Source organism: Vanacampus margaritifer, chromosome 7 (genome assembly GCF_051991255.1).
Source record: "Vanacampus margaritifer isolate UIUO_Vmar chromosome 7, RoL_Vmar_1.0, whole genome shotgun sequence".
Classification (NCBI taxonomy): domain Eukaryota; kingdom Metazoa; phylum Chordata; class Actinopteri; order Syngnathiformes; family Syngnathidae; genus Vanacampus; species Vanacampus margaritifer.
Genome location: NC_135438.1, coordinates 16,233,873 through 16,258,810, shown reverse-complemented (window position 1 = coordinate 16,258,810; position 24,938 = coordinate 16,233,873). Strand labels below are relative to the sequence as shown.

Below are 24,938 nucleotides of genomic sequence, written 5' to 3'. Positions count from 1 at the left end.
TTTGCTTGCAACAATTATCTTTATTCACCACATTGTCATGAAATGAAATGTTACTAATTTTGTTGTAATTTTTTTTATTTGCATCTTTGCTTATTTGGAAAACTTGTACAGTACACAAAACAAATGTATTTGTAGCATGTTTTTTTTCTTCTTCATTTTAGTATATGGGCCACAAATACAAATACAAATACAAATATACAAATGGCATAGTTTGGACATCCCTGATGTAAAGGTTTGTGAGTGACACCATTTAATTGGTAAGGAGTAGGTTGAAGATTGCGACAAAAGCACCTTTATCAAGCATTTTTAGAATAATAACAAGTTGTTACAATATTTAAAATAAGAAAAAAAAGCTTGATTCACACAACTGAAGAGCGTAATCAAGTTCTCTTTAATAGAAAGTACTCAAATAAGCAGTTGTACTCTTGCATTCAGTCTGAAAAAGTAGTACCGTAACATTAACAATGGTGGAATTTTCAGTGGTTAGAGGCATTTTAGGTGCGTTGTTTTTACCGGAAGTGGTATTTTTTAGTCATGGCATCGAGCTTGACAGGCTGGTCCCACCATCCCACACCCCCACAACAGCTGGGGGAGGATTTCCGAACCCGTCAGAGCGAAGATGGTGGCAGCTCCAGGCGTGTGGATGTTCAGTTCGCCCGGATAACACGCAAAGCCGCCACGAGAGGATCTAGCCCGAAGTCCGCGAAACCGCGTTTTAGCCCCAGCAGCGAGAGGGTTGTAAAAAAAGGGAGGCGACAAGCGGTGGACTGAGAGGACACACACACACACGCCTGAGCGTGCACTCTTGTGTGTGTTGGGCACACACAAGACACTAACTAGTGCCATCCAGACCCTGAAGAGTTGGTTCCGATAAGAAGTCTGCTCTCTCTTGTTGGCTGCTTTTGGATCGTTTTAACAAGGATACGCGCGAGGGTTTCCTCTTGTTTGCTCTGGGGATTTTTTCACTTCTTCTTCGCCCAGGGGGGATGTGAAGGGAGGAAATCGAGCTCCAAATAACCACAGTCCTCACTGGGTCTCCTCTCTAAACGCAGGAAATACGGCCTGGGGAAAAAACTTTTTTTTTTTTTTCAGACGCGCTCTGAGGCTGACGTTTTGCACGACTTGAATTTAAAGTAGTAAATTGGTGCCCCAGCCACACCTCTCTGGAATCTAACGCCGCTGGATATACGCAGAAAAGTGTTCAAATGTTAAATCCCGCGTTGTGTTATTACTATTGCAACGAGCTTTGATCATCACTATTTATAGAGCAGCCTCGACCCAGGCTGTTCCTCGTATCTTGTATGTTTTGCCAACTGCGCGCAACAAGTTGCAGTCACTCCCAGCTGAGGCAAAGCGACGCTAATTTGGGCCAGTGGTTGGTATTTTCTGTGCTTCTCTTTTCGGATTACGCTCTCGGAATAGCACATACCTCTCCCAACCCTCTTTGGAAGGTAGAGGGGGTGGTGATACACGGAGGAGATCCGGAGCGGGAGTTCAGGAAAGGACGGGGCTGGATCTGTGGGAATAGGCCTGCCTGTCTGCCAGGCCTCGTATACGAGCTGGATTCTGGTCATGGATTGGGCTCCGAAATCTCGCTGTCAGGAAGATTTATAAGACTAAAGATGGAAGGAATGAATGCACGGAAATCCAATTGTTCAGCACGCTGCTTGAGAAGGAATGCAGAAGGTAAAGTTGCCTGACTCTGAAACCATTTTTGCCTGTTAACATTTTTGAAGGTTGGACGAAATATTCAAAAATATATTTTTAAATCTCCGCAACTCGTCAACATTTTTTCTTGTAACTTTTGTAACGCTGCTGCTGCAGTGGTGGAGTTTTTTAAGAGGCTACTGGACAGGGTGAAGGTGCCATTCGTTGCAGAACTACCAGGGACTGTTTAAGTTTTGTACACATCACCAACTGTTGACAGCCCACATCTGGATGTGCTTTTGCAACACAGCCATGGATGATCAATGTTGGAGACAAATTAACTAAGTGACTTGTGCTGAGGAAACTCATTCTGAAATCCAAGTGATGCTTATAATGTGAGTAGTGACGCAAATCCAGGGTCTCATCATGAGCAGCTCAATAAGGTGGAACGGTGAGAGTAAGTGTTTTAGCTTCTATGTGAGGAGCAAAGATGTCTGCATCTCATGCTCAGCAATATAAGTGTGATTATTCCGGCGAAAACACCTTTGTGCCCCGCTTTCCCTCCCTCCCCGCAGTGCCACATGTGAACACGCAGCGCCCACGCAACACATCTAATTGCCTGAGCACCATCCATAGCGATTAATATTTAACTCCACTCCCACACCCCTCCTTTCCCACGTCAACATGGCCACGCTGCAACAACACCGGCAGCTTCTCATGCACGCCACAGAAGTGAGCTGCAATTCCAACAGGGATGGTGATGTGACCGTACGGATTAACAACAGCACGCTGGCGCCACACGTGCAACAGCACGAGCCGGTTAGGCCTGCCACCAGTGTCGGAGGAGGATTGAGAGGCCGTGAGGATCGAAGTAAAACGAACCCTAACCTCCATAAATACAGTATTTCCTCCAGCTGCAGCTCCGCAGACTCCAGACTGGCTACGACATCCACAACAAGGACACTTAGGAAGGCGCCGCCGCTGTTTGAGCGCTCCGCTGCCCAATGCTGGGACCCCAAGTTTGACTCCACCATCTTGGAGGAGGCGTGCCAAGAGAGGTGCTTTCCTCAGACTCAGCGGCGTTTTCGATACGTCCTGTTCTACCTGGCGGTGGCCGCCGTGCTGTGGGCTATTTACTTTAGCGCCAATAGTGACCGCTGCCACCCCGTGACCTTCCTGGCCCCCACGGCCTCCTTTTTGGTCCTCTTAGCACTCCTCTTCTTGTTCACCTTAACTCATTACTACACGCAACTGTACAACCAAACGTCGTTGCTCCTGATTGCAGTCACCTTCGCCATCACTTTGGCCCCGCAGATACAGACTGCGGGCTACACTGAGCTGGAGTGGGCTCACCAAGCAAATGCTTCATACCGTTTTCCAGACTTAAACCCTTGTATCTCCCCAGTGGCTACCTTTTCTTTGTGCATCGAGGTCCTCTTATTGTTATACAGTGTTCTCCATGTTCGGCTGTATGCCTCAGTGATGCTGGGGCTCTTATACTCCATTTTATTTGAGGCATTAGGGTGGCTGCCTTTGCTTCACAGAAGCTACGATTCTACTGAGTGGGGGACACACTTGGAGACTTCCAGCTCCGATTGGGAAACGGACACTCTCCACTGGCTAGGTCCAGCCAAGGCGCTGCTTCACTTGTGCGTCCACGTCATCGGTATCCACTTGTTCATTATGTCAGAGGTGCGATCTCGCAGCACCTTTCTCAAAGTGGGCCAGGCCATCATGCACGGCAAGGACCTCGGGGTGGAGAAAGCCTTGAAGGAGCGTATGATCCACTCGGTCATGCCTCGACGTGTCGCAGACGAGCTAATGAAGCAGGGCGACGACGAGGGCGGCGGGAGTGAGAACTGTAGCAAGCGTTATTCGTCCGGTACCTGCTCTGCCTCGGCTGTCTCGGTAGGCACTGGAGGAGGTGTTGCTGGAGCTTCACCATCACAAAATTCCACAAGTCCCAAGAACTACCCACATAACAACCACAAGCGCAAGAAGACCTCCATCCCACGAGGACAGATCATATTCCGACCTTTCAACATGAAACGGATGGAACCCGTTAGCATCCTTTTTGCAGATATTGTGGGCTTCACTAAAATGTCTGCCAATAAGTCTGCACCCGCCTTGGTTGGTCTGCTGAATGATCTCTTTGGACGCTTTGACCGTCTCTGTGAACTAACCTGTTGTGAGAAGATCAGCACACTAGGTGATTGTTATTACTGCGTCGCAGGTTGCCCTGAACCTAGACCTGACCATGCCTACTGCTGTGTAGAGATGGGTCTAGGTATGATCCAGGCCATCGAACAATTTTGCCAGGAGACATGCGAGACTGTCAGCATGCGTGTCGGTGTCCACACCGGCACCGTTCTGTGCGGGATTCTAGGAATGAAGCGCTTCAAGTTTGACGTATGGTCAAATGACGTCAATCTGGCCAACCTGATGGAGCAGCTTGGTGTGGCGGGCAAGGTCCATCTGTCTGAAGCCACTGCTCAGTTCCTGGACGACCGTTACCAGCGGGAGGACGGCCGAGTGGTGGAGCGAGCCGGAGATAGTGTGGCGGAGAAGCTGAAGGGTGAGTAAATGTTTACCTCTAATTGAGGATGCACTTTCAAAGGATGTGGGTTTAAAGTCTAATTGTCTGACTGATGTGAACCTTAGCCCTTGGTCACCACGAGTTGAGTCGGGTCACTGCATGCCTTAACAGCATTGAAGTATGTTATCTGACTAGTTTGTCTTGTTGAAACAGTCCACCAGATCAGCAAGAGATCACGGAGATGAGCTCAAGAGATTAGAGCACCCATAACAGGCACATTTTGCATTACGCTGGTGGAATGTTTAGCGGATAAAACAGTCAAGAAAATATTTTTGTACAGCGAGGACAGGACTATATTTGAATGGCAAATGCATTTCCATTGAGAATAGCATCAGACTTCCAAATAAAAAAAATATTGATTTGTAAATAAAAACATTGAGTTGAAAAAAGAGTGGTCAGGCTTAGAGGCTAGTCAACAGATGAACAACGCTGTATGGAAATGATTTTTGGAAAACAAGTTACATAAGTTTCGGTTTGTTGTATGCTTGTTACCGCTTTACAAATTGTAATTCCTTGCTGAGCTTCTTAAATTTGTCAGCTTGTTAGTCCATGCAAGACCCTAGTTAATTTCGACAAAAACATGTTCTAAGAGGCTTGTTGTACCTTGCGACATGCTGCAGGTCTTATTTGTCAAGAATCTACTGGTCTGGCAGTAAGGAGTATTAATTGACTGTTTCCATTTTTTGACGATGGTAGCTTTACAAGGATAGCCTGTTGTTTGTGGCAGTATTGTAGCTTTGAGTTTTATATATCTCACATTGTATTGAAAGATTTCCATAATCCATGAAAAATAGCATGTAGGCAGCATAACAGAGTAGTAGTGAGCTGTCTGGTCTTTGGTCTTTTTTTAACTCATTCATTGCCATGGACAGCCATAAACGTCAAAAATTCATTTTAACTATTTCTATTAGTTTAACATTTTTTTTCCACTTTTGTTTACAAGAGTATGAAAACCTAGAATTTTTTTATTGTACATTTAGAACAGCTATGAAATTTGTAAGCAATCGCAAGTTAACTACTGAAGTCATGCGATTAATTACAATTAAAACTTTATTCGCCTGACGCCCCGAATTTTTTATATGTTCTTTCTTTTTTAAATTCATTCACTGTCGTTGACTGCTATAAACATTACAAATTAATTTAAACTATTTCTATTAGTTAAATTTTTTTCCCACTTTTGTTTATGAGTATGAAAACCTAGATTTTTTTATTGTACATTTAGAACAGATATAAAAATTGTAATTAATCGTGAGTTAACTAGTGAAGTCATGCGATTAATGACAATTTTTAAAAAAATTATCGCCTCTTGCCCCTAATTTTTAATAATCTTTTTTAAAAAAAAGTATGAATTTATGACAGTGAATGAGTTAACCTTGACCTTGTGTCAGTTAGTATTTAACACTTGACTCAAAATTGTGTGATCACTCTGTATTTCCAGAGTGATAGCAACAGACCGATAGTGAGATGCAGCTTTTGTTGCGGGAGAAGTGGTCAACGCCAGCTAATTTCCTTTAGAGACAGAGGGATACTGTTTGCGTAGGGAAGTGTCTGACTTCTTTCCATTTGTGAGAGGTCAAACGATCTCATGTAATCATCTATGGCAGGGTGTGAAAAAAAAGGGGTCCCGCAGGCCAGAACCAGCCTGTCATGGGGTCAAATCCGACCCGTGAGGATAGATCATATTATCTGCAATTTTTTAACAAGAGTAACTGTTGTTGCTATTTTTCTCCCTCGGATGGCAAATTGACAACAAAATAAATTGCTCTGTGAAATTGACTGTTACTCAAAATTTGATGCATGATATTGATGGATGTGTGAAGGCTAAAAAATGTTAAATGCTAAAAGTCTGCTTTAATATAAAATACTGCTGTGCCACATTTACACTACGAAGAATAAAGATCTGTGTATATGTGAATAGCTCCTGAAGACACATATTGGAAAATAGCAGTCAACCTCTTCATTTCAAAAGAGCTTATTTGCTGAAAAATTCTCACTTGGATTTGTATGGCGTCCATTGAGGTGTCAAGCTTTCCATCCGGTCGCATTCATGATATGCGATGTTGTCATGCTTTCCTTTTTCACTTGTGTTACAGTTCGATGCCATAGATATGGGCTTGAAAAAAACAACAAATGTATACAATACCAAAAATAGCATGTTCGAGAGGCGTGTACACGTATTACATGACAAGACAAGATTCGCTCCACTTAAAAGCAGCCATACATGATTCAAATTGAGGCAGCGGTGGTATCATCCTGACTATGATGGGTGACTTCCGATAACATGTCTTATGTTAAGGTATCTGTATTCACGACCGTGACCGATACCGTTTTCTGCCGTTTCTGAGGGACAATGTGGGACACTTCTCAACGATGCGGTGGCCCCTCCCCGTGAGCAGACTCACTGATGGTGGTTTACCAATTTCTGGCACATATATCAGGGCTGCAGCCTAACATAACAAAGCTGGGTATTGGGGGCCAAAAAACTGTATCGGAACAACACTATTTAGCACACAGTTGTTGCCCATGTATTATTGGACGGGCTAGCTGAAGATAGTAACATGAGGCTAACAAACAGGCCTATGTGATGGTCGTGTTTTTTTGTTTTTTTGTGGCATCACAACATCTAGTTATGCCCGCGTAGCTTCAATGAGAACAGTTTTTTTATTCTAATTGAGCAGAAGTGGGTCAACAATGAAAAAGCAACTATGGGGGTTCAGCGGTTCTGTGGTTTACAACAGTTCGGCAGCCGTGAAAGCAACGCGGTACTTTTTGTGAGTGGCTCAGACGGACTTACTGTATATATGAAAGTCCATGGTACACCTTGTTGTCGTGGTTACGGTGGACAGTATCGCGCCAAACTCCGTTTTTTTTCTTCTTCTTATTCTTATTCCTATTCTTCTTCTTCTTGTTGTCTGTGCTGCGGCAGGCTAAATGGATGGCCCAATGTTGTGCCTATTCTTTCTTCTTTTTTTTCTTATACAATCATTAAAAATTCATCCACTGGTACATATTAAATTTTAAATATAGTTTAGCGTTGTTATAAAACACTATTATGTTTATTGTATACACTGTGTTTTTATCTTTGGCGATAGCTGGAGCGCGCCACCTCTACCTCGCAACCAGGAAGTGGGCGTGTGCAATGGTTGCTCCATGATCTGGTTCTTCTTTGATACAATAAAGTAAAAAAAAGAAAATAGAAAAAAAAGTTTCTTCTTCAGTTGTTGCTTCAGGTCTGTCCTGTGCATTGCTGTTTATATAGCGCCCCCATAGTGGTGCAACGCTGCAACTGCAAATAAAATACATTGCTGCTAAGCTCAATCAACACAGCTGGAACGCTGCGGTTGTGTTGAGCGATATCAGTCACTCAGACTGGAGGCGACGAGTAAATTAGGTGGTGGCGGCTGCCTCCGAATTTTCTACATTGGAAAAACCCTGAAATAGGTAGATACACCTTTTGAGCTGCATGGTACAGCGATGCTAACCTAATACTAACCTAACCTAATGTGCATGTTTTCCATCAGCACTGCCAACATAACAGCTACGCATGTCCAGACCTTGCCTTTGATGGGAAAATTCGCCCCTGCCGAAATGGCCACCACATCTGTTAGTTCTTATAATGCTCACTTGCGACCCTAATGAGGACAAGCGTGATATATAATTGATGGACGGATATTGCTGATAGATGATCATATGTGTGTAATTAGATATTTACATGTGTGACAACATCGCTGCCATAGTCTGATGTGCCGTATGTATACTTGTTGGACTACAACACTTACTTTTGACAAAAAGGTGAGAGACGTGAGAAGGGACTTCTGTTTGCTGAATCTTCAACTATTAATGTACACACATAATGCATTTTGCATCTATTTGCTTGTGTAAACAGATACACGATGTCCGCATGCGCTTTTGTGTCTCTTTACCTACACAGGTTCATTCTTCTGTATAATGTGTTGCAGTGAGAAGTCCATGCCCTCCGGCTGGTTAGTCTGTGCTAAATCAGTGTCACCTAAATATGCAAGAGCAAGTGACAAAATGGATTGATTGATGTATGAAGGGATAGAGCTTTAACGGTATCCAGGCCAGTTCACCTCGGCTTTGCTTAGCTTCCAAATCATTTCTTAAAGATGTTAGCTTAAAAATTAGGTTAGTGTAATATTAGGGTCCATTTTTACACAAGTCCCTACAGTCCTACAGATTGGACATGACAACAAAAATGGCTCAGAAGAGAATATTTTAAGTGCTGAATTTTCCAGGGGTTTTCGTGATAATAACCAAAATCACTTTAGTTCTTGCATCTATAGCTATGGCATCCATTTTAGGCATTCCATGTTTTCTTTTTGTCGCGGGTTACACCTAGTGGTACCAGGCATTAAAATGACAAAATTTGACGACAAACAACAAATAACAAAGAACAAATTTTTTTCTTTATTTATGTCACAATACTTTCAACCCTCAAGAACCAGTTTCCTTGGAGCTTTTCCCGTGCAGTTTCTCCTCATTACATGAAATATTAGCATTTTATTAACTATCCAGTTTGACGAGCATGACTGTAAACACCGTTTCCCAGTAAAAAAAAAAAAAATGGTTTTAGGTTTCAAAAGTAGGCAGGCAGTATAAGCATTCTGACTAACTCTTACCTGTAAATAAAATGGAGTCATTGCTGATATTATTAGTTACACAGTGTAGTTTTTTTTATTCATGGAGTGCTGAAACTAACTTGTATGACTGGCTAGAGGTAATCCTGGGATACTGTAATCTTTCTAGCTTTCAAAAAGGCTTGTCTCTTAATTTTGGCAGTTCTGATGGCTTTGCAGAACATGTTTGATGCACGCCTGTGAACTAGTAATATACCTTAAGTAGGACTGTCGATATTGTCTCTGAAAACTTTTATTCTCTTTTTGTGTCATTATTAGACCTATTCCCCCTTTCGAGAACACATTGTTTTTTATTTTAACGAGTTTGTGAGCTTATTTTTTTCCAGTATTGCGTAACTAACTAAGATGGGCGTTTTGACCGAGGCACAGACGAATTCTCAAATAAAACTTTTTTAGACTATGATGATGAATATTTTTTGTTCACTCTCTATGTGGAGCTTGGCATCAAATGGTCTGTGAGCAGGTACCGGTCCACGTGGTTGGGGACTGGACTTATTTCCACTCTTCTGTTAAATTCCCAGCTTTAATGGAGCACTAATTTTCTCTCTGCATTTGCATAATGTAAAGTCTTTATATATCTGATCTTCACATTTAACTTGGTTTATCATTCTCCCTGCACAGGAATGCGTTGAGTCAAGTGTGTGTGTGTTTGTGTATGTGTTGAGTGCTGATAAGCATGCCCATCCCTGTCCCAGCCTGATTATGTCATACACACACACTGAAATTGTAATGCTGTGAAATAATCAGTTTTAATATTAAGAAATGTACCTCTAGTCTGTTTTTCCCTTTGTAACTTTAATGAAATACAGTTACATAAAAAAAAACGTGATTATATAACACTGTTATATGTGTTTTATGTAAACTCTAAGCCTGGCTAGCACATAGCGCCACTGAGCCGACTGCATGGGTGCCGCTTATTTGGAATGGCCGGTATATGCTGTAGACTGAATGCACAAACTACATTATACTTGAATGGTGCCTTGTTAAATGTTCATTCTAAATAATATATATATGGAGAGTCACCAGAAGATTGTTTATTAATTGATGAGTTTCTTTTCCACTGGTTTCTACAGCAGAGGTCCTTGTAAGAGAATATAATGATATCATGTGTTGTTTTATATATTATAATTGCTCATTTTCTGCTTTCACTACCAATAAACTGGTAAAACACAGATTTGATGATCTTGTGCTCTGAAATTAGGCATGCACGACTACAGTAGAATGAAACAAGGAAGTTGTACAAACCACTATTTATAACTTTTTTGGTTTAAATCTTCATGTGACTTTTGACTGAATCCAGACAAGTTGTTGCGTCTCTTGGATGTGATCACAGATGTACACAGTCTAGGTGACATCGGTTCACATTTGTGAGCTATGGTACATACATTGGTTGTATTGTTAGTGCTGTCAAAGTTAAAGCGTTAACTAATTAATTAATTACAAAAACAATATCGCATTAATCATGAATTAACACAGATTAATCCCACTATTAATTTTGACCACAGATTATCCTTTACCTTGACAGTGCATGGTTACGTCAAAGGTAGCACAGGCTGTGTTGGAGCAATAAATATGCTACATGTGTTAAAGTAAAATTTTTAATAAATGTTTAATATTTGTTCATGTCAAACAACTGGGGTATTTTTTCTCTCGTTATTTTCAATTATGCAAGTAATTAACTGATTAGAAAAAGAGGAGGGTGAGGGCGTGCAGTGGATCAAAAAATGTTGAAGACATCCTCATAACACAAACTCATTTGCTCCCAAAAACGTATAAATACCATCTATTTTAAATGTTTTAAGTGTCCCAAAGACGTACTTATAAATTTTTAATGCTAGAGCATACAGAAGTCTTTGATGCAGCCTCTGAACTGCAGAGAATGGGTGAAGCAATGGTACTAATTAACCAACCAGCAGAGTATAAGAGATCAACCAGGGCCATGTTGCAATCAAGGTTATTTCCCCACAGTTCTAAACATTTTTGTGAATAATGATAAAACTTAGTGAAATTCTAATGCTAATTGTTGCAAAACGGAAACAGATAGAAATATACTTTTTTTCCTGATAAAAGACGAGACCCCATTTCTAAGGGAGAGCCCGGACACCCTTTGGAGGAAACTCATTTCGGCCGCTTGTATCCGGGATCTCCGGGAGGGACTCAGGGTCGAGCCGCTGCTCCCCCGCGTGGAGAGGAGCCAGTTGAGGTGGCTCGGGTATTTGGTTCCGATGCCTCCTGGACGCCTCCCTGGAGAGGTGTTCCGGGCATGTCCCACCGGTGGAAATGCCCGGGGACGACCCGGGACACGCAGGAGAGACTATGTCTCCCGGCTGGCCTGGGAACGCCTTGGGATCCCGCCGGAGGAGCTGGTTGAAGTGGCTGGGGACAGGGAAGTCTAGGCTTCCATCCTAAACTCTTTTTTTTGGGTAGGTTTCATGTTTTTATAGCAATAGAACACAAAGTTCTGTGGGCCTTGCAAAATCAGTCAAAATCCAGTAAAACAGCCGAGAGCGAAGGGGATTGCTTCAGGGAAATGGCTGGGGGTGAATGAGTTAAATGTCGAAAGAATTAACATATTACAGGTGCTCTTCAAATTTGGCGGGCAAAACATGTTGATAAAAAGCCTTTTTAATTAAGTGATTAATCATGATTAATCAAAACTGTAAGATATGATTAATCTGATTTAAAAAATGTAATCGTTTGACAGCTCTAATTGTAATATGTCAACATTTAAATGAGGCATTTTCTCTTTTTTTGATGAGTGTGATGGCACAATTCACCTTTATACTCACCCCACAATGACAGACGTTTTAATGTTTTGAGTGAATTTTATGACTACATCTGTAGGGTTTATCTAAATGCATCTCAAGCTGCCTTGCAACGGCTCAACAGCAGTTCTGTCCCGGATACTTTTGGCAGAGATTTTGGTTTATTGTGCTTCACATTGTAATCACTGCCGACTGTCGTGAAACAGACAAAAGTGAATTGTACTTAAAGCAATATAGAAGTGACTATTTAGTTTTGAAATAACATCTAAAAATAGTATTTGATGTTCTTGTAAAAATGAGACACTTGTTTCTTATTGCCATTGAGACCCTTAGATCACCTACGTTAGTGGTCTTTAAAATTGGTAGACCAAAATATGTCAGTGAAGGGATTGTGAAGAGTATTCGACAAAGAGGTGTGCTAGTAAACTGCTGTGTTCTGTGGAAAGACAGACTACTGAGTCATTAGAAAGAAGAAGAGGGAGGAAGAAGGGAGAACAAGTCGCACATCTTCTGGTCATGACCTTTTCCCATGGAGTTCCCACAGTCTATCTTAGGGGAGCTCAGGGAGTTGTTTTCATCCTTGTGTCTTAAGAGGACGCTTTATGTCTCATCCGAGACAGTGCATTAAAAGTTCACAAGCAGTTGTCATCATTTCAGAGATTTCTCATACATGTTTGTAGGATTACTAGCCCTTTCCTGCAAAGTGCAGAAATACCTCAGGAGACATGTTTCCTTTATAGTTGAGGCAAGGTTGGTCATTTCTCGCTCAAGCAGTGTCCTACCACAGAACATGAGGCACTTAGTGTGAAGTGAATCACTAACGTGCATTGAACAGCTGTGTGTATGTGTGTGTTTATGAGCGTGACGTAGATGGCGTGTCAGCACAATCTCTGACGACACCGCACTACGTCCAACTCTTGCTTTTCTTTTGACATGTTGATGCTATAGATCGCTGTACGGCTGTGGTTATGAACATCAAAAGGAGGGAGACCATGACGAACTCTCTCTCAATAGATACTCTGTGCAAGTTATTGAAGGTACCTTGCGTTTGGGTTCCAACTTTTTAACACCAATATCTAAGGCAGGGGTGCTCAAGTTCGCTCCTCGAGAGCCCCTATCCAGCCTGTTTTCCATGCTTCCCTCCTGCAGCACAGCTGAATCTAATGATCAGCTAATCAGCAAGCTTTGCAGAAGCCTGATAACGATCCTGATCATGAATCAGGTGTGTTAGTGGAAGGAAACACGGAAAACAGGCTGGATAGGAGCTCTCGAGGACTGAACTTGAGCACCCCTGATCTAAGGGATAGCATATGACAAACAAAATTGCTTATTGGCATTACTCTGCTGGTGGACATCTGTAATTATTTTACTTACTTAATGTTCTACATATCTCTTATGATGGCATAAGCTTTTGCTATTGTTTAGATTTACAACAGATGTGCTTTAAAACATGGAATATGTGTTTTGTCTGGGCAGAAATCTACACGTCATCCATAAGTGAATTTCGATGATAGTGACAAGGAACAGTTATAGTTTAAGGAACAGTTTCCAGAACAGTCACATTGGAAGATATTGGTTATTTTGTCACATTTGAAAGTAGGCTGATTCAGATCTGAGAATATCATTTTTTCTCTTCACGCTGTCATGATGCTCATTGGAATTGTGTCATGAGCTAAAAATCATTATTGTGCCACTTTGGCCGTATATTGTGTAAATCCAATCTAAATATCATGTAGTAATGGACAGCCTCATTCCTAGAAGAAAGAACTCAACTCCATAAAACTTTGCTAGAGGGTTGGTGCAAAGGAAAAAAACAAACATTTAAGTCATTATTAGTCACCATGGCATCAATGGAACCATCTACCTTCGTTACCCCCAATATCATTGATGTCACCGCCCTTTCAGTTGTTGTTTTATTATTCTCACTTTTCAGTAGGTTTCTATTATTTCCCCCAAAAACATTTTGAGTGAAAACACACATGAACAATGTAGTCCGTTATTGAACTTTTTTTGTGTGTCAAGAATGGCCATAAATGTGTAAGTGGTGAACGCATTTAAATAATGGTCTGCACAACTGATGTATTTTTATTAAACTCCCAACTGACTCTTCGTAAATTTGCACATTTCTACACAAGGTGAACAGGAGGTCCGAAAGAAAAGGGAAATCTCATTGAACCGTCTGCACTAATAGAAATTCAAAAAGAGGAAAGGGAAGAGGAATGGGAGGGTACTTGAAGGAGTATCATGTGAGAGTCTCATCCCACGGTTTCATCGGCGTGTCCAAATATGGATCTGCTGTTGCACAAGAGCCTGTTCTCAAGACCTGCCACCGACTGGGCAGAAAACTGGAGGGTAGGAAAGGGAGGGGAGTCGAAAAAAAAAAAAGACCTAAGGGAGAAGCGTTAAGTTAAAAGGAAGACATGAAAAATGAGAGTGTAGCTCAGGCACAAATATAAAGATAGGCAGTGTGAGGTGTTGATAGATGTAGGCTTGGCAAGACAACAGAGAAGTTTCTGGAGATGAAGCGATATACAGTAGTTTAAGTACAGTTGGACGATTGTAAGGCCGAGTCCGTGAAGGAATAAAGCAAGTTGAAATCTATTTTTAGTCTTGGAGCTGTTTACCCTCGGGTCTAGGCAGCAAGATGAAAGTGAAGAATGACAAAAAGTTTGCTGAATACAGTAAGAGAGTTTAGCCATAAATTGTGTGCTGTTTAACGTGCAAAAACGGTTGCTTTTTAGTACACTGCATTTCTGGTGGCTTCCCAACAACCTTTTTTTAAATTTTTTTTATCAGAGGCTAAACATTCATCTTACTCAAGGAAGAATGAACTGAATTAAGTTGTTTTTTAGTCCCCGATGAGAAAACTCACCCTTGGTCAGTACTGGTCAAAGTCGTTTTATTGGATAGTGAGGTGTTTGTGTTATGTTGTATGTGGACGGGCAAAGAGATGTTTTTGCTGTGTGTAAGTAATTGGAAAAACAGATGCTAGGTGGGGACAAACACATAATGCACTATTTGTACCAGTCCACAAAATAAACACTCATTGGTTGGTCTCCATATGTTGACAATTTTTTTTAGAGCCGCTTTCTACTTTTACACACCGGCCATCTCAAACGACCACAAACGTGACGCATGGTGGCCTAAAATGATCAAACTAAAGGGCCATTTTGACCATAAACATGTAGCGAGCCACTGACTACAGTACAGCACAAATTCATTAGGTTGCCGAAGTAGTTCTATCCATTTTTCCATACTATGGATTTCAATTGAAGCTTTGACCAAGCTATGTTTTCCTCAAAAACTCAAGCAATGATGCGCCTTTTAGCTTCTTGCTACTTGCTAACACATACAAGCTTATTGTCAGGATTTGTGAATATAGGTCTGGAAAGTAAAAAGTTTGGCTTTAGCCACAGGTGCTTCTACTCAACAGGTGGAGACGAGCTCGTTTACATGCCAGTTGTGTGTGGCTAAAGCCAATCTGTGGCAGAGTTTTTACTTTCTGGACCAGGATTCCCCAACCCTGCTTATTGGTAAAGGAGTAACTTTATAGTTCTGTACAACTCGTACTCATGTGGGAACATTTTAATTTGTTGCACACAAAAAATTGGCCTTAACTCTTTTTCTCTTGTGGTTATATTGGAACACAAAAGCAAAGAGAAAAAAAAAAGCATCAAATACTTATGGACTTTGTTAGCTTTTGACTCTACCACAAAGTTAATCGTAAATATTAGATGCTGGATAGGAATGCTGCAAAAAATACAGATAATTACAGGAAAACTAAAATTTGAATGGGAAAAGAATGTTGAAATATGTTTGTTATACAGTACATCAATACCCATATTTGATCAGTTATATGTCAGAGGTGCAAACTGATGTTTTAGTATGTTGTAACCTCTTTTAAACAGCTGCTTCTTGAAGATAATGTAGCATATTTTCCTTCTAGATCCAAGACCACCCACCGTCGCCGTCGTCTGTTGAGAATATTGGGTGGACCATTTTTCGGTTTTCCTTAGTGAATGCAAATGGACTGACTGAGTTCCCAGTAACAGGATCTGTGTTTCAACTGTCACATTTACAGTATATGGTCAGCAGAATCAATCATGAGTAGCATCCTGTGTATCACCTATGAAGCCAGCAATAGAGATTTGAGGATCGTAGCAACCAAAATGATCACAATATTGGTGATGTGAAAAGTCACTTAAAGTGTACCTTGGCGACAGACCTTGTTGCGTACAGGACTCGAGAAGATATGGTAATCCTTTGTAAAATTATTGATAAATAAAACATTTTTCATTTCCAATCCGTTTCAGTGCAAGTGCGATATGTGCCTGCGTGGTAGTCAGAAGTTAGAGAGTGTGCGATAGAATAGTGTTTTTCTGAGGTGCGTGTCCTTGGTGTTTATGATCTTCTGGTGTGCATGTGGAATTTCACGGCACAGTTAAGCTTCCTCTCCATTCATTCTTTTCATCCTTCATTCATTTCTTCATTCATTCAAGTGATAGCATTTTATAAACATCAGTGTGATTTGACGTGTGTATGAGAGATCACCATTGGCTTGTTTTCTAATAAGATACGTGGGGCAAATGTAATGGTGCAACCAACATTGCACTATTGTAGTTTAAATGAGTCATAAAAGGAAATGTCAATTTTGTGTGTGTGCGCGTGCGTGCGTGTGGGTTAGCACATGCCGTTCATTCAGTGAGAGACAAGCAGATGATGCATATTTCCTGTAGATGGGTGTCTTTTGCCAAGAGTCATGTCATCTTGCTGTGTGTGAGATTGCCCAATTTGCATACCACACAACAAAGCATTGTAAGTAATGCTTTTTTTTTACAAATATTACTGCATTTTTATGCTTACTACAGAGGATTTTTGCAGTAATGAAAGTGGTTTGGAAAATGGATTAAAAATGTTTTTGTAAGCATCTCATTTGACTTGACAGATTCGCAAGTGCTTTGCTATTTTAGAGTATTTTTTGTGATTTTTCAAGACCCACAAAATATTGTTTTATTATTATTTATACATTGAATCTACCAAGTGAAAGAATACTCTTCTTTCTACCTTTTTCCGTACTTTAGTAATTAGCAGTAGAACATAGCTAAGTTATATCGAATCCACCCACTTCTCGCATACCCTGAGAAAAATAGCTTTTGTGTAAACAAAAGCAGAACGGTGACTACTATGTTTACATGCAGTACAGACACTCCCCACCTTACGAACGAGTTACGTTCCGGACGATCGTTCGTAAGGTGAATTTGTTCGTAAGTTGCTTCAGTGCTATATTTTATATTATAATTTATGTTTAAAGCCTATATAAGTATATTGAAGGTTTATATAAGTATGTTTAAGGCTTGTACAAGTAACCTGCATTGGTTTGTACTGAAAAAAACTTTTAATAAAATGGAGAGAATACGTACAGTACTGTATTGTACTACGTATGTTAGAGAGAGAGAGCGAAAGACACACACAGTATGTACATGTACGTAATAAGATAAATAAAATTAAGTTTAACTTACTTTTGGAAGATGTACTCGATGCTTAAGGAGATGATGGAGGAGGAGGAAGAGGAGGATTTTATATCATGAGATATTCTTCGTCGTCGCTGGAATGGGCTTCAAAAGTTATTTCCTGCTTCATGGGGACCGGCGTTTCTTCCTCCTCCTCCTCGACACGTTGCTCAGCCTCCAATGAGCTCTCACAGCGCCAATCGTCGGTATTAGCGGCGGAAAGAAGCACTACGCGCAATACAAAATCTAACTTACAGCATCTCTTTCCGAACATTTTTCGACATACTGTACGCGCAGACATGTTCGTATGTACCGTTGTTCGTAACTCGAATGTTCGTAAGTAGGGGAGCGTCTGTATATATCCCTTAAAAACAAAAACAAAACAAAAACAGTCAATAAGCCGCATAAACGCCTGCAAAAACCCATATTCCGTTTCTTAAAAACCCAAATAAGACCGCTTTTCTAAGCCGAATGTCTGGCCAACTCATATCGGAATACCTCCATTGAAAGGAATATTGATTTGTGTTCTGCACTTGCACCATCCACAAATGACGTCTATTTGCATCATGATGTTGTCTGTGTGTCGCAGTTTAGATGGAGATATTTCAATGTTTCAGAGTTACCATGTATACAGGAGTAACCGTCACGTCTTCGTCCTCTTAATGACGCTCCGTCTCTTGCAGTAGACACATTGAGCCAAACGTGGTACTACAGTGAAGGCAGCTAGTATATCTATGTCTGTGTCATCAAATTGTCACAATTTTCAAGGTCTGTTTCAGAGTTTTCGAGGAGGCTGTTGATTAAGTTGGAAAGCTGAAATGGAAGTGTATGGAATGTGGGTTATGTAAAGTATGCTCAACTGAGTGACCTTCAGAGTGCTCTTCCGCTCTCTGTCGCTATCCATACATTTACTCTTGCAAAACCTATACTTGTCAGCATAAGTCCATCTACAGTATTAAACGGTCTTCAGATCGTTTTTAATTCACATTTCTACTCAATATATATTTTTTAAACATTGATTTGTAATTGTAACCTAATAAAATACTTGAGTAACTAGCTAAACTTGACAAGATTTTTATGTGAGTCGGCGACTTAAAATGAAATGTTCACAATTTGCATACTGTATGCCCAGCTGCGTTGGAGAATCATTATAGTAACACTGACCTAACCTTACTGTACTTAATGTTCAGGTTAATATGAACGTGTAAATTCTCACAAAGCCCCCCTGCCACATTTTTTTCTTTTTCCAAACCAATATTAACACAATTGCTGAAGATCAATTTGTGTTTCTTGTCAGCCTTTCTGCTCCTGGACTGCAATAGTGATCTTGTGTTTGAAGTTAGGACTCAGAAGTTTCTAGTTGGTTTGTTTGAATCATTCAAGAGTGAGCCTGATCTCTAACTGGATTTAAGATTGTTGTTTTGAAATTCTGTACCAAACCCCAAAGCTGAGAACTGTGTCTTCCAGGGTACTGGGAGTCAGTGACTGATATTTCCACATAGTGGTGAAGATTAAAGATCAAAAGTTGTAGGCTTCTCCCCATTAGTGCACTGTGAACATCTGCTGAGGTTGGTAGAGTAGCCAAAAAATTGTCCTCAAGTAAGATTAGTACTGTTACTTAGAATAATAGGACTTGAGTAAAAGTAAAAAGTAGTCCTCCAAATAATGACTTAAGAGTAAATAACTATTCATGAAAATACTACTTGGCTACTGAGTAACGTCTGATGTTTATCTTTTTCATTAAGAGCAGAAAAATATATTTTTAAAAATTTGAAAATTGTCCAACAATGTAACTGTCATTAAAACAATAATAAATAGTCTTTATAATATCAAAAACATGCAAAAAAAAAAGAATGGAATTTTGCTTTCTTCATTGGAAGTTCATCAAAGGAGTACACTTGCTTTCTGTGGATTTCGCTTAAGTTGCTGTATTTTTTTCAACTTGTTGGGGTGGATCCTCTGTAGACAGAAAACATATCAATGAGGCTACAGGGAATTTTAGATATTTAACATACACCTAGATATTTAAAAACGACAACAAATGCATAGTTTCTAGCACAGGTCTAGGGAACCGTGGTCCTCGAGAGCCACTGTTTTGCATGTTTTAGATATTTCCCTCCTCCAACGCACCTGATTCAATAATTCAGGATCATTTTTAGGCTTCTACAGAGCTTGCTGATCATGTGAATCTAGTGTGTTAGAGGAGGGAGATATCTGAAACAGGCAGGACAGCGGCTCTCGAGGACCGCAGCTCTCTGGTGTAACAGGAAAAAATGTGCTTTATTCACAATGACTGAATGACGAAATTTCGTGTTGACCAAATTTGTTGATAAAATAAAGTTGTTTTTTTAACTTGTTTTATGGTACTTGTGTGTGTATAAACCGCATGTGTGTGTGCAGGAGAGAGCCTTCAGCGTGTACAAGGTACTCCAAAAGATGCACATTTGACAGTTTGGCTAGATATGACCATAAAACTGATAGCATATGCGCAACCAAAATAAATAAACAAGTACAATTCAGCTCAATGTGCTTCTGTAGGCTGAAATTTCCACATTTGAGCACAGACGAGAGCTCGTTTTCCCGTACACTTACCGGTAAATGTAAACATGGGCTTAATGTGGGGCCAGGGGCGTTCGTAAAACTTAGTCGCAAGCTGTTGTACTGCATCTTACATTTTTTTCGGCCATTCTTCATGGAAACGTGACATTTTGGCGAGCTGGCAAAGACTGCTTGCAGTCATGTGACTGCCAAGCTCTGTTTCTGTTTGTTGTCAAACATCACCAACAGGAAGTCTTGAAGACACGCACAAAAATAAACAACCCTTGATCTCACAAGCAATAAAATAGATAGAAGAAAATAAAATCTGAAAAATTTGAGAACAGAATGCAGCTCAATGTAATTGAGTAAAAGTATTGTTTCTATTTAAAACTCAAGTACAAGCAAAAAGTATGTTGTATCAAAGTTACGTTGGCACATACAATTCTAAATAAATAAAGTTAAATAAATAAAGTACACACCACTGAATATCTGATAACGATTGCAACACTTTCATGAATTTTTGTGCCTGTCTGTCTTATGAATGGACACATTTCAAGTCTGAGAAAAGGCCTCAAAGCCAAAGTAAGGCCTGCTGCTGGCATAAAAGATGAGAATGTCTGCCAGCTCAATTCTACTTGCAGACTAAGATAAATAGATTTTAGTTACGAGTCGTGACTAATTTTATTTAGGAGGGCAAACAAGCAGGACAAAGAACTGTGATTAAAGTCAGTCATGGTCATTGGTTCCGCAATCTACAAATTATGTTTGTGTGTGTTGGCAAAATAGCACCAATTAACACGCTATCAATGAGACAATCGCACATTGACTGACTGTAAGATTTGTGTGGTTGAATTGGGTAGCTGAGTGTGTAAACTTTGATTTGAAAAACCAGCAAGACAAATGACTTTAATGATTTTCTAAAGGGCAATGATGCTATCTAGAAAATGTAGTAGTGGCTGACCACACACACACAAACACACATATGCGAACACATTTTGTTTCACTTTGTTTGTTTTAGTAAAAATGTAGCAAATATACTCTAGTACACAAACCATTTCATCAGCACACCCACTCAGCATCAGACTGACGCACATGCTACCACATGTGGCTCCACAGAATGTTTCTCACATATAAAACTGGCCGACCCTTAATCAAATATATTTTATTTGACTACATTTATTAGATTTACAATGGGGGAATGGCTTTATTGTTTTTGGTAAATTAATCAAGTGAGTGCACTCTACATATTTTGCAGAAAATACTCAAATGTTTTTCCACTAGATATTTTTATTTCAAGAATTGAAATAAACTCAAATTTTTTTAAACACTTTTTTTTTTTTTTAACACTACCACATTTTAATATTTTGTGTTTAGTTAATATTTGACCAGCAATTGTCAAGGTAACTTAACTAGCTTAGCTATATAGTTCAAACAGCTAGCATACCTGCATCTGACAGACGGGAATATTTTGTCACTTTGTTAATGTAAAGTTCAGAAATTAGTAAGATTTAAGTTAATTTGTTAAAATATATATTGACCTATACGTTTATGTTTCCAGAATTATTATTTTCACATTTACAATTTTTTTTATTTAAGTAGCTAAGCTGATGTGTTGAATCTGCTCTCCTCATTCACTTGCATTTACTTAGTTTGCTTGCTCCTGATTGGTTAGTATAGTCAGCTGATAAGGTGTCAGGAAGTGTTGTCGCTGTAGCTGCCGCGTGTGACGAATAAACAGCGTTGTTCCGTAACAAATCTGTCTCCATCCTGCTTTCTCATCTTATAATGAGTTTTCCATTAACCACCAACGAACCCTCACAGTACATTATCTTGAAATGTTCAGAAAATAAAGAAAATCTATTCTTTTTCAGCCCATGCCAATGAGTTGAAAATCACATGACTCCACGCATGCCAACACTTTAGGTGACGTTTTTGAGCACAAAGGCTATCTACAGTATTTGGGTTAGTAGTGTGTATTTAGACAGACTGATAGCAGCTGGCTATAGCGCACCGCTCTAATCCACTGTTTGCACATTTCCTTGTTGGCCCTACAGTGGTGTGAACATGCATGAGCTCTAGGATGATGTGTAAACAGAGTTGAGGAAACAAGCAGTGTTGCATTACCACCCGCTTGCCACGGTTGGTTTGAGTGTTTAAATATACAGTAGTGCCACAAATGTTACATCAAAGGACTCCAATGCAGTATCTGTATTCACATCTTTGTTGCTTGTTTTGCTTTTATTTTCATGTCAAATTGAGAAAATCAAAGTTGTGATGAGATTTTTTTTTTTCTTGCTGCATCTCCTCAGGGTTGAAAACCTACCTGATCTCAGGAAGGAAGTTAGGATACGATGTGCAGTGCGGTTGTTCTCAGCTGGGAAGCGATTTTGTTGGGTCGAGCCTGGGCGCCGGCACGCAGTGCCATGCTTCTGAAATCACCTATGGTGGTGTCCAAGTTGCTGAACCTTTGTTGCCCAACCAATCATCAGACAAGACTGGGGTAAGTGCGGGGTGGGGACGATGCAGGACGATGTTGAAGACGTGTAACAATTATGGACCTTTTTTGGGCATAATTTTGTACTTCACACTCTTCTGTGTTACTTTGTGCTGTTTCACCTTATTTCCTATTGTTATGTTATGTTATGTTATTGGTATTTGTATGTGAAATTTTGGGGCTAATGTGTGAAAAAAGTTTATTGCGAATTTGAGTGTTTTATTTTATTGGCGCGCTCAATAGACCACATTTTTCTGTGCCTGTTTCCTGAACCTAAAATGTTAAAAAACACAGTCCTATTACTGTATTGGTCAATATCACAAACAGTTGTTAAAAATCATAGCCTGAAGCTACATCTCAATGCAACAAGACAAGTCTTATAACCCACACTGTCCAAAAGTAAATAAAGTTCCAAAGCCAAATCATTCATGTGAGACGTTAACTTTTTCTGTTTTCCAGCATCCGTGTGTTTCCCGCCTTGAGCTCATGTCTTCAGGAGCAGAACAGGGTGATGAAGTGGCTGTGCTCAACGGCTGCCAGGAGGATCGCAAGATTAGCAGTGCTAAGGTGCCGCACACGCACAAACGCGCAATATCAGCAACAGTGAAAGTGTCTGTCGCACCTTCAAGGCTACGTCCATCACTCCCATCTCCTTGTATCTTCATTCCCTTTGTCGTTTGGTTCCAGTTCCTTCCTGGTAACAGCCTCAGGACAGCCAACGGCCTTCTGAGCCCCCCTTTGGATGATCCAGTGAGAGCAAGCCAGAGCTCGTTGTGCGACATGCTCCAGGAGAAAGAGAAGAAGACGAGCACGAGCACGATGACCGGCACCAGTGTTGCCATGGCAGTTTGCGCTGGACCACCGGGTGCAGGCATGGAGCACTCTGCTCTTATTCAGCTGCGTGCCAAGAACTTTCGAGAAAAGAGCGACGCCCACTTTGTGGATGTTATCAGAGAGGACAGGTGAGCAAGTGGAATTTCTCAACTGCCGATGTCAGTGAGGCATGACTTAATTTGCATAGCAATGGTGAAATGTTCTAAATTATGTCGTTGTTCTCCGCTTTTAATGTTATAACCAGGGTTATTATAGTTTGGGAAATTTTCATTTTAGTTAGTTTTTATTCCGTTTTGAATTTTGGTTTTTAAATTTAATTAGTTTTCGTTAGTTTTCAAGGTGGTTCTGTTAGTTTTTATTAGTTTTAGTTATTTCATAAATGCTTAGTTTCAGTTTAGTTTTAGTTAGTTTCAGTATTAGTTTTAGTAAAAAAAAAGAAAAAAAGATTAGTACTTGTGCATAATATTTAAAAAACATCATCATTAACATCATCCGAAGGTGCTTTTCTATTGGCTGCTGCTAGATAATGTCACTTTTGTGTGACACACTTTCAAATGTCCTTATTGCGGTTAATATCAAAATAAATCTACTTAAAATCACATTTAAAATCATCCCCAAAGGCTCATGCATTATATTTATTACCAAAGACTAAAACGAAGGACACTTTTGCTATAATTATAGTTAGTTTGTTAGTTTTGTAAAAATAAAATGTAGTTTCAGTTAGTTTTCGTTTTTTAAAAAGCATTTTCGTTTTTATTTTATTTCGTTAACTAAATAGTTTTTTGAATTTTTGTTTTTTTCCTTAGTTTTAGTTAACTAAAATAACCTTAGTTGTAACTTATAATAAGGTCAGGCATAGTAGGAGTTTTTTTTTTTTTTTATCAGGGAAGACTGCAAACATACCACTGATTTTATCCTTATTCACTACCTAAGCTAAAAAGTGATAAGTTCCAAAATTATCCTAGATTTTTATGTTAAATTTTATGTTTTGAATATTGGTGGTGGATACTACTATATATACTACATAGTTGGTATTTATCTTCTTTTTCCAGTCTGATGAAGGATTATTTTTTCAAACCACCCATCAACAAGATCAGCCTCAACTTTCTAGACCGACCCCTGGAGACAGCCTATCGCAGCAGCTACAAGGACGAGGTGGAAACACATTACATCACCACATGACCTGCAAATACACACATACATTTCCAGTACATAGAAAAAAAGCTATACCATAGAGTTTTGCAGTTTTCAATTATTTCCAAGTAAAATGCCCAATAGGGTTGGCCCCACACCCTTAAAAAAAGGCCTTGATCTTTCAAGTATCTTGCACAACGTCACAAGCTTGTGGGACCCCTGCTGTTGCACTCAGTGTTACAAAATAATACACACAGTAATTTTCCATGTGTGTACTTTATTGCAATAAGGAGAGCTGGGAAGTCAGAAAATGTACCCCTTTAATTAGGGAAAAGTACAATGTTCTGTGAGAGTTTCAAATTTAGAATTCAAGGCAATTTGAGCTGAGTCTGCCTTAACTTACGAGATACAGCCGTAGTCTGGCATCAGGATGGCCATTTGAAAAAAAGAAAAGGAAAAAAAAATCCACAGCACAGCTTCCCATAGTTGACTTCATGTTACTCACATCACGTGAGCTACTGCTGGTTGCACCCAAGTAGCGCACTCACTTTCTAAACGATTAATTCATTGATTAAACTGCCCTATGACCCTCCCTAGTCTGACATCAGACAAAACTGGTGGTGCACACTGAAAGACGATATACATAAGCCAAAACCACCGTTATATACTGTACATTTCTAATTATTGTTCATAGATATCTCCACTTACTGTGACACTATAATCCTGTTTAGCATGTTTTGATTGACAGTCAGATTGTCTCTT

The 24,938-nt window shown here is 40.0% G+C and overlaps 1 protein-coding gene across 1 annotated transcript in view; it reads left to right on the top strand.

Moving 5' to 3' along the window:
- Positions 1–578: 578 nt before the first annotated feature.
- Positions 579–24,938, top strand: part of adcy9a (adenylate cyclase 9a) — a 36,719-nt gene continuing 12,359 nt past the window's right edge. The window contains exons 1-5 of the mRNA XM_077569917.1: positions 579–4,222; positions 22,024–22,214; positions 22,668–22,775; positions 22,896–23,170; positions 24,095–24,197. Coding sequence (XP_077426043.1) covers positions 2,332–4,222; positions 22,024–22,214; positions 22,668–22,775; positions 22,896–23,170; positions 24,095–24,197 — 2,568 coding nt within the window. The 5' untranslated portion in view covers positions 579–2,331. The remainder of the gene's footprint in view (positions 4,223–22,023; positions 22,215–22,667; positions 22,776–22,895; positions 23,171–24,094; positions 24,198–24,938) is intronic.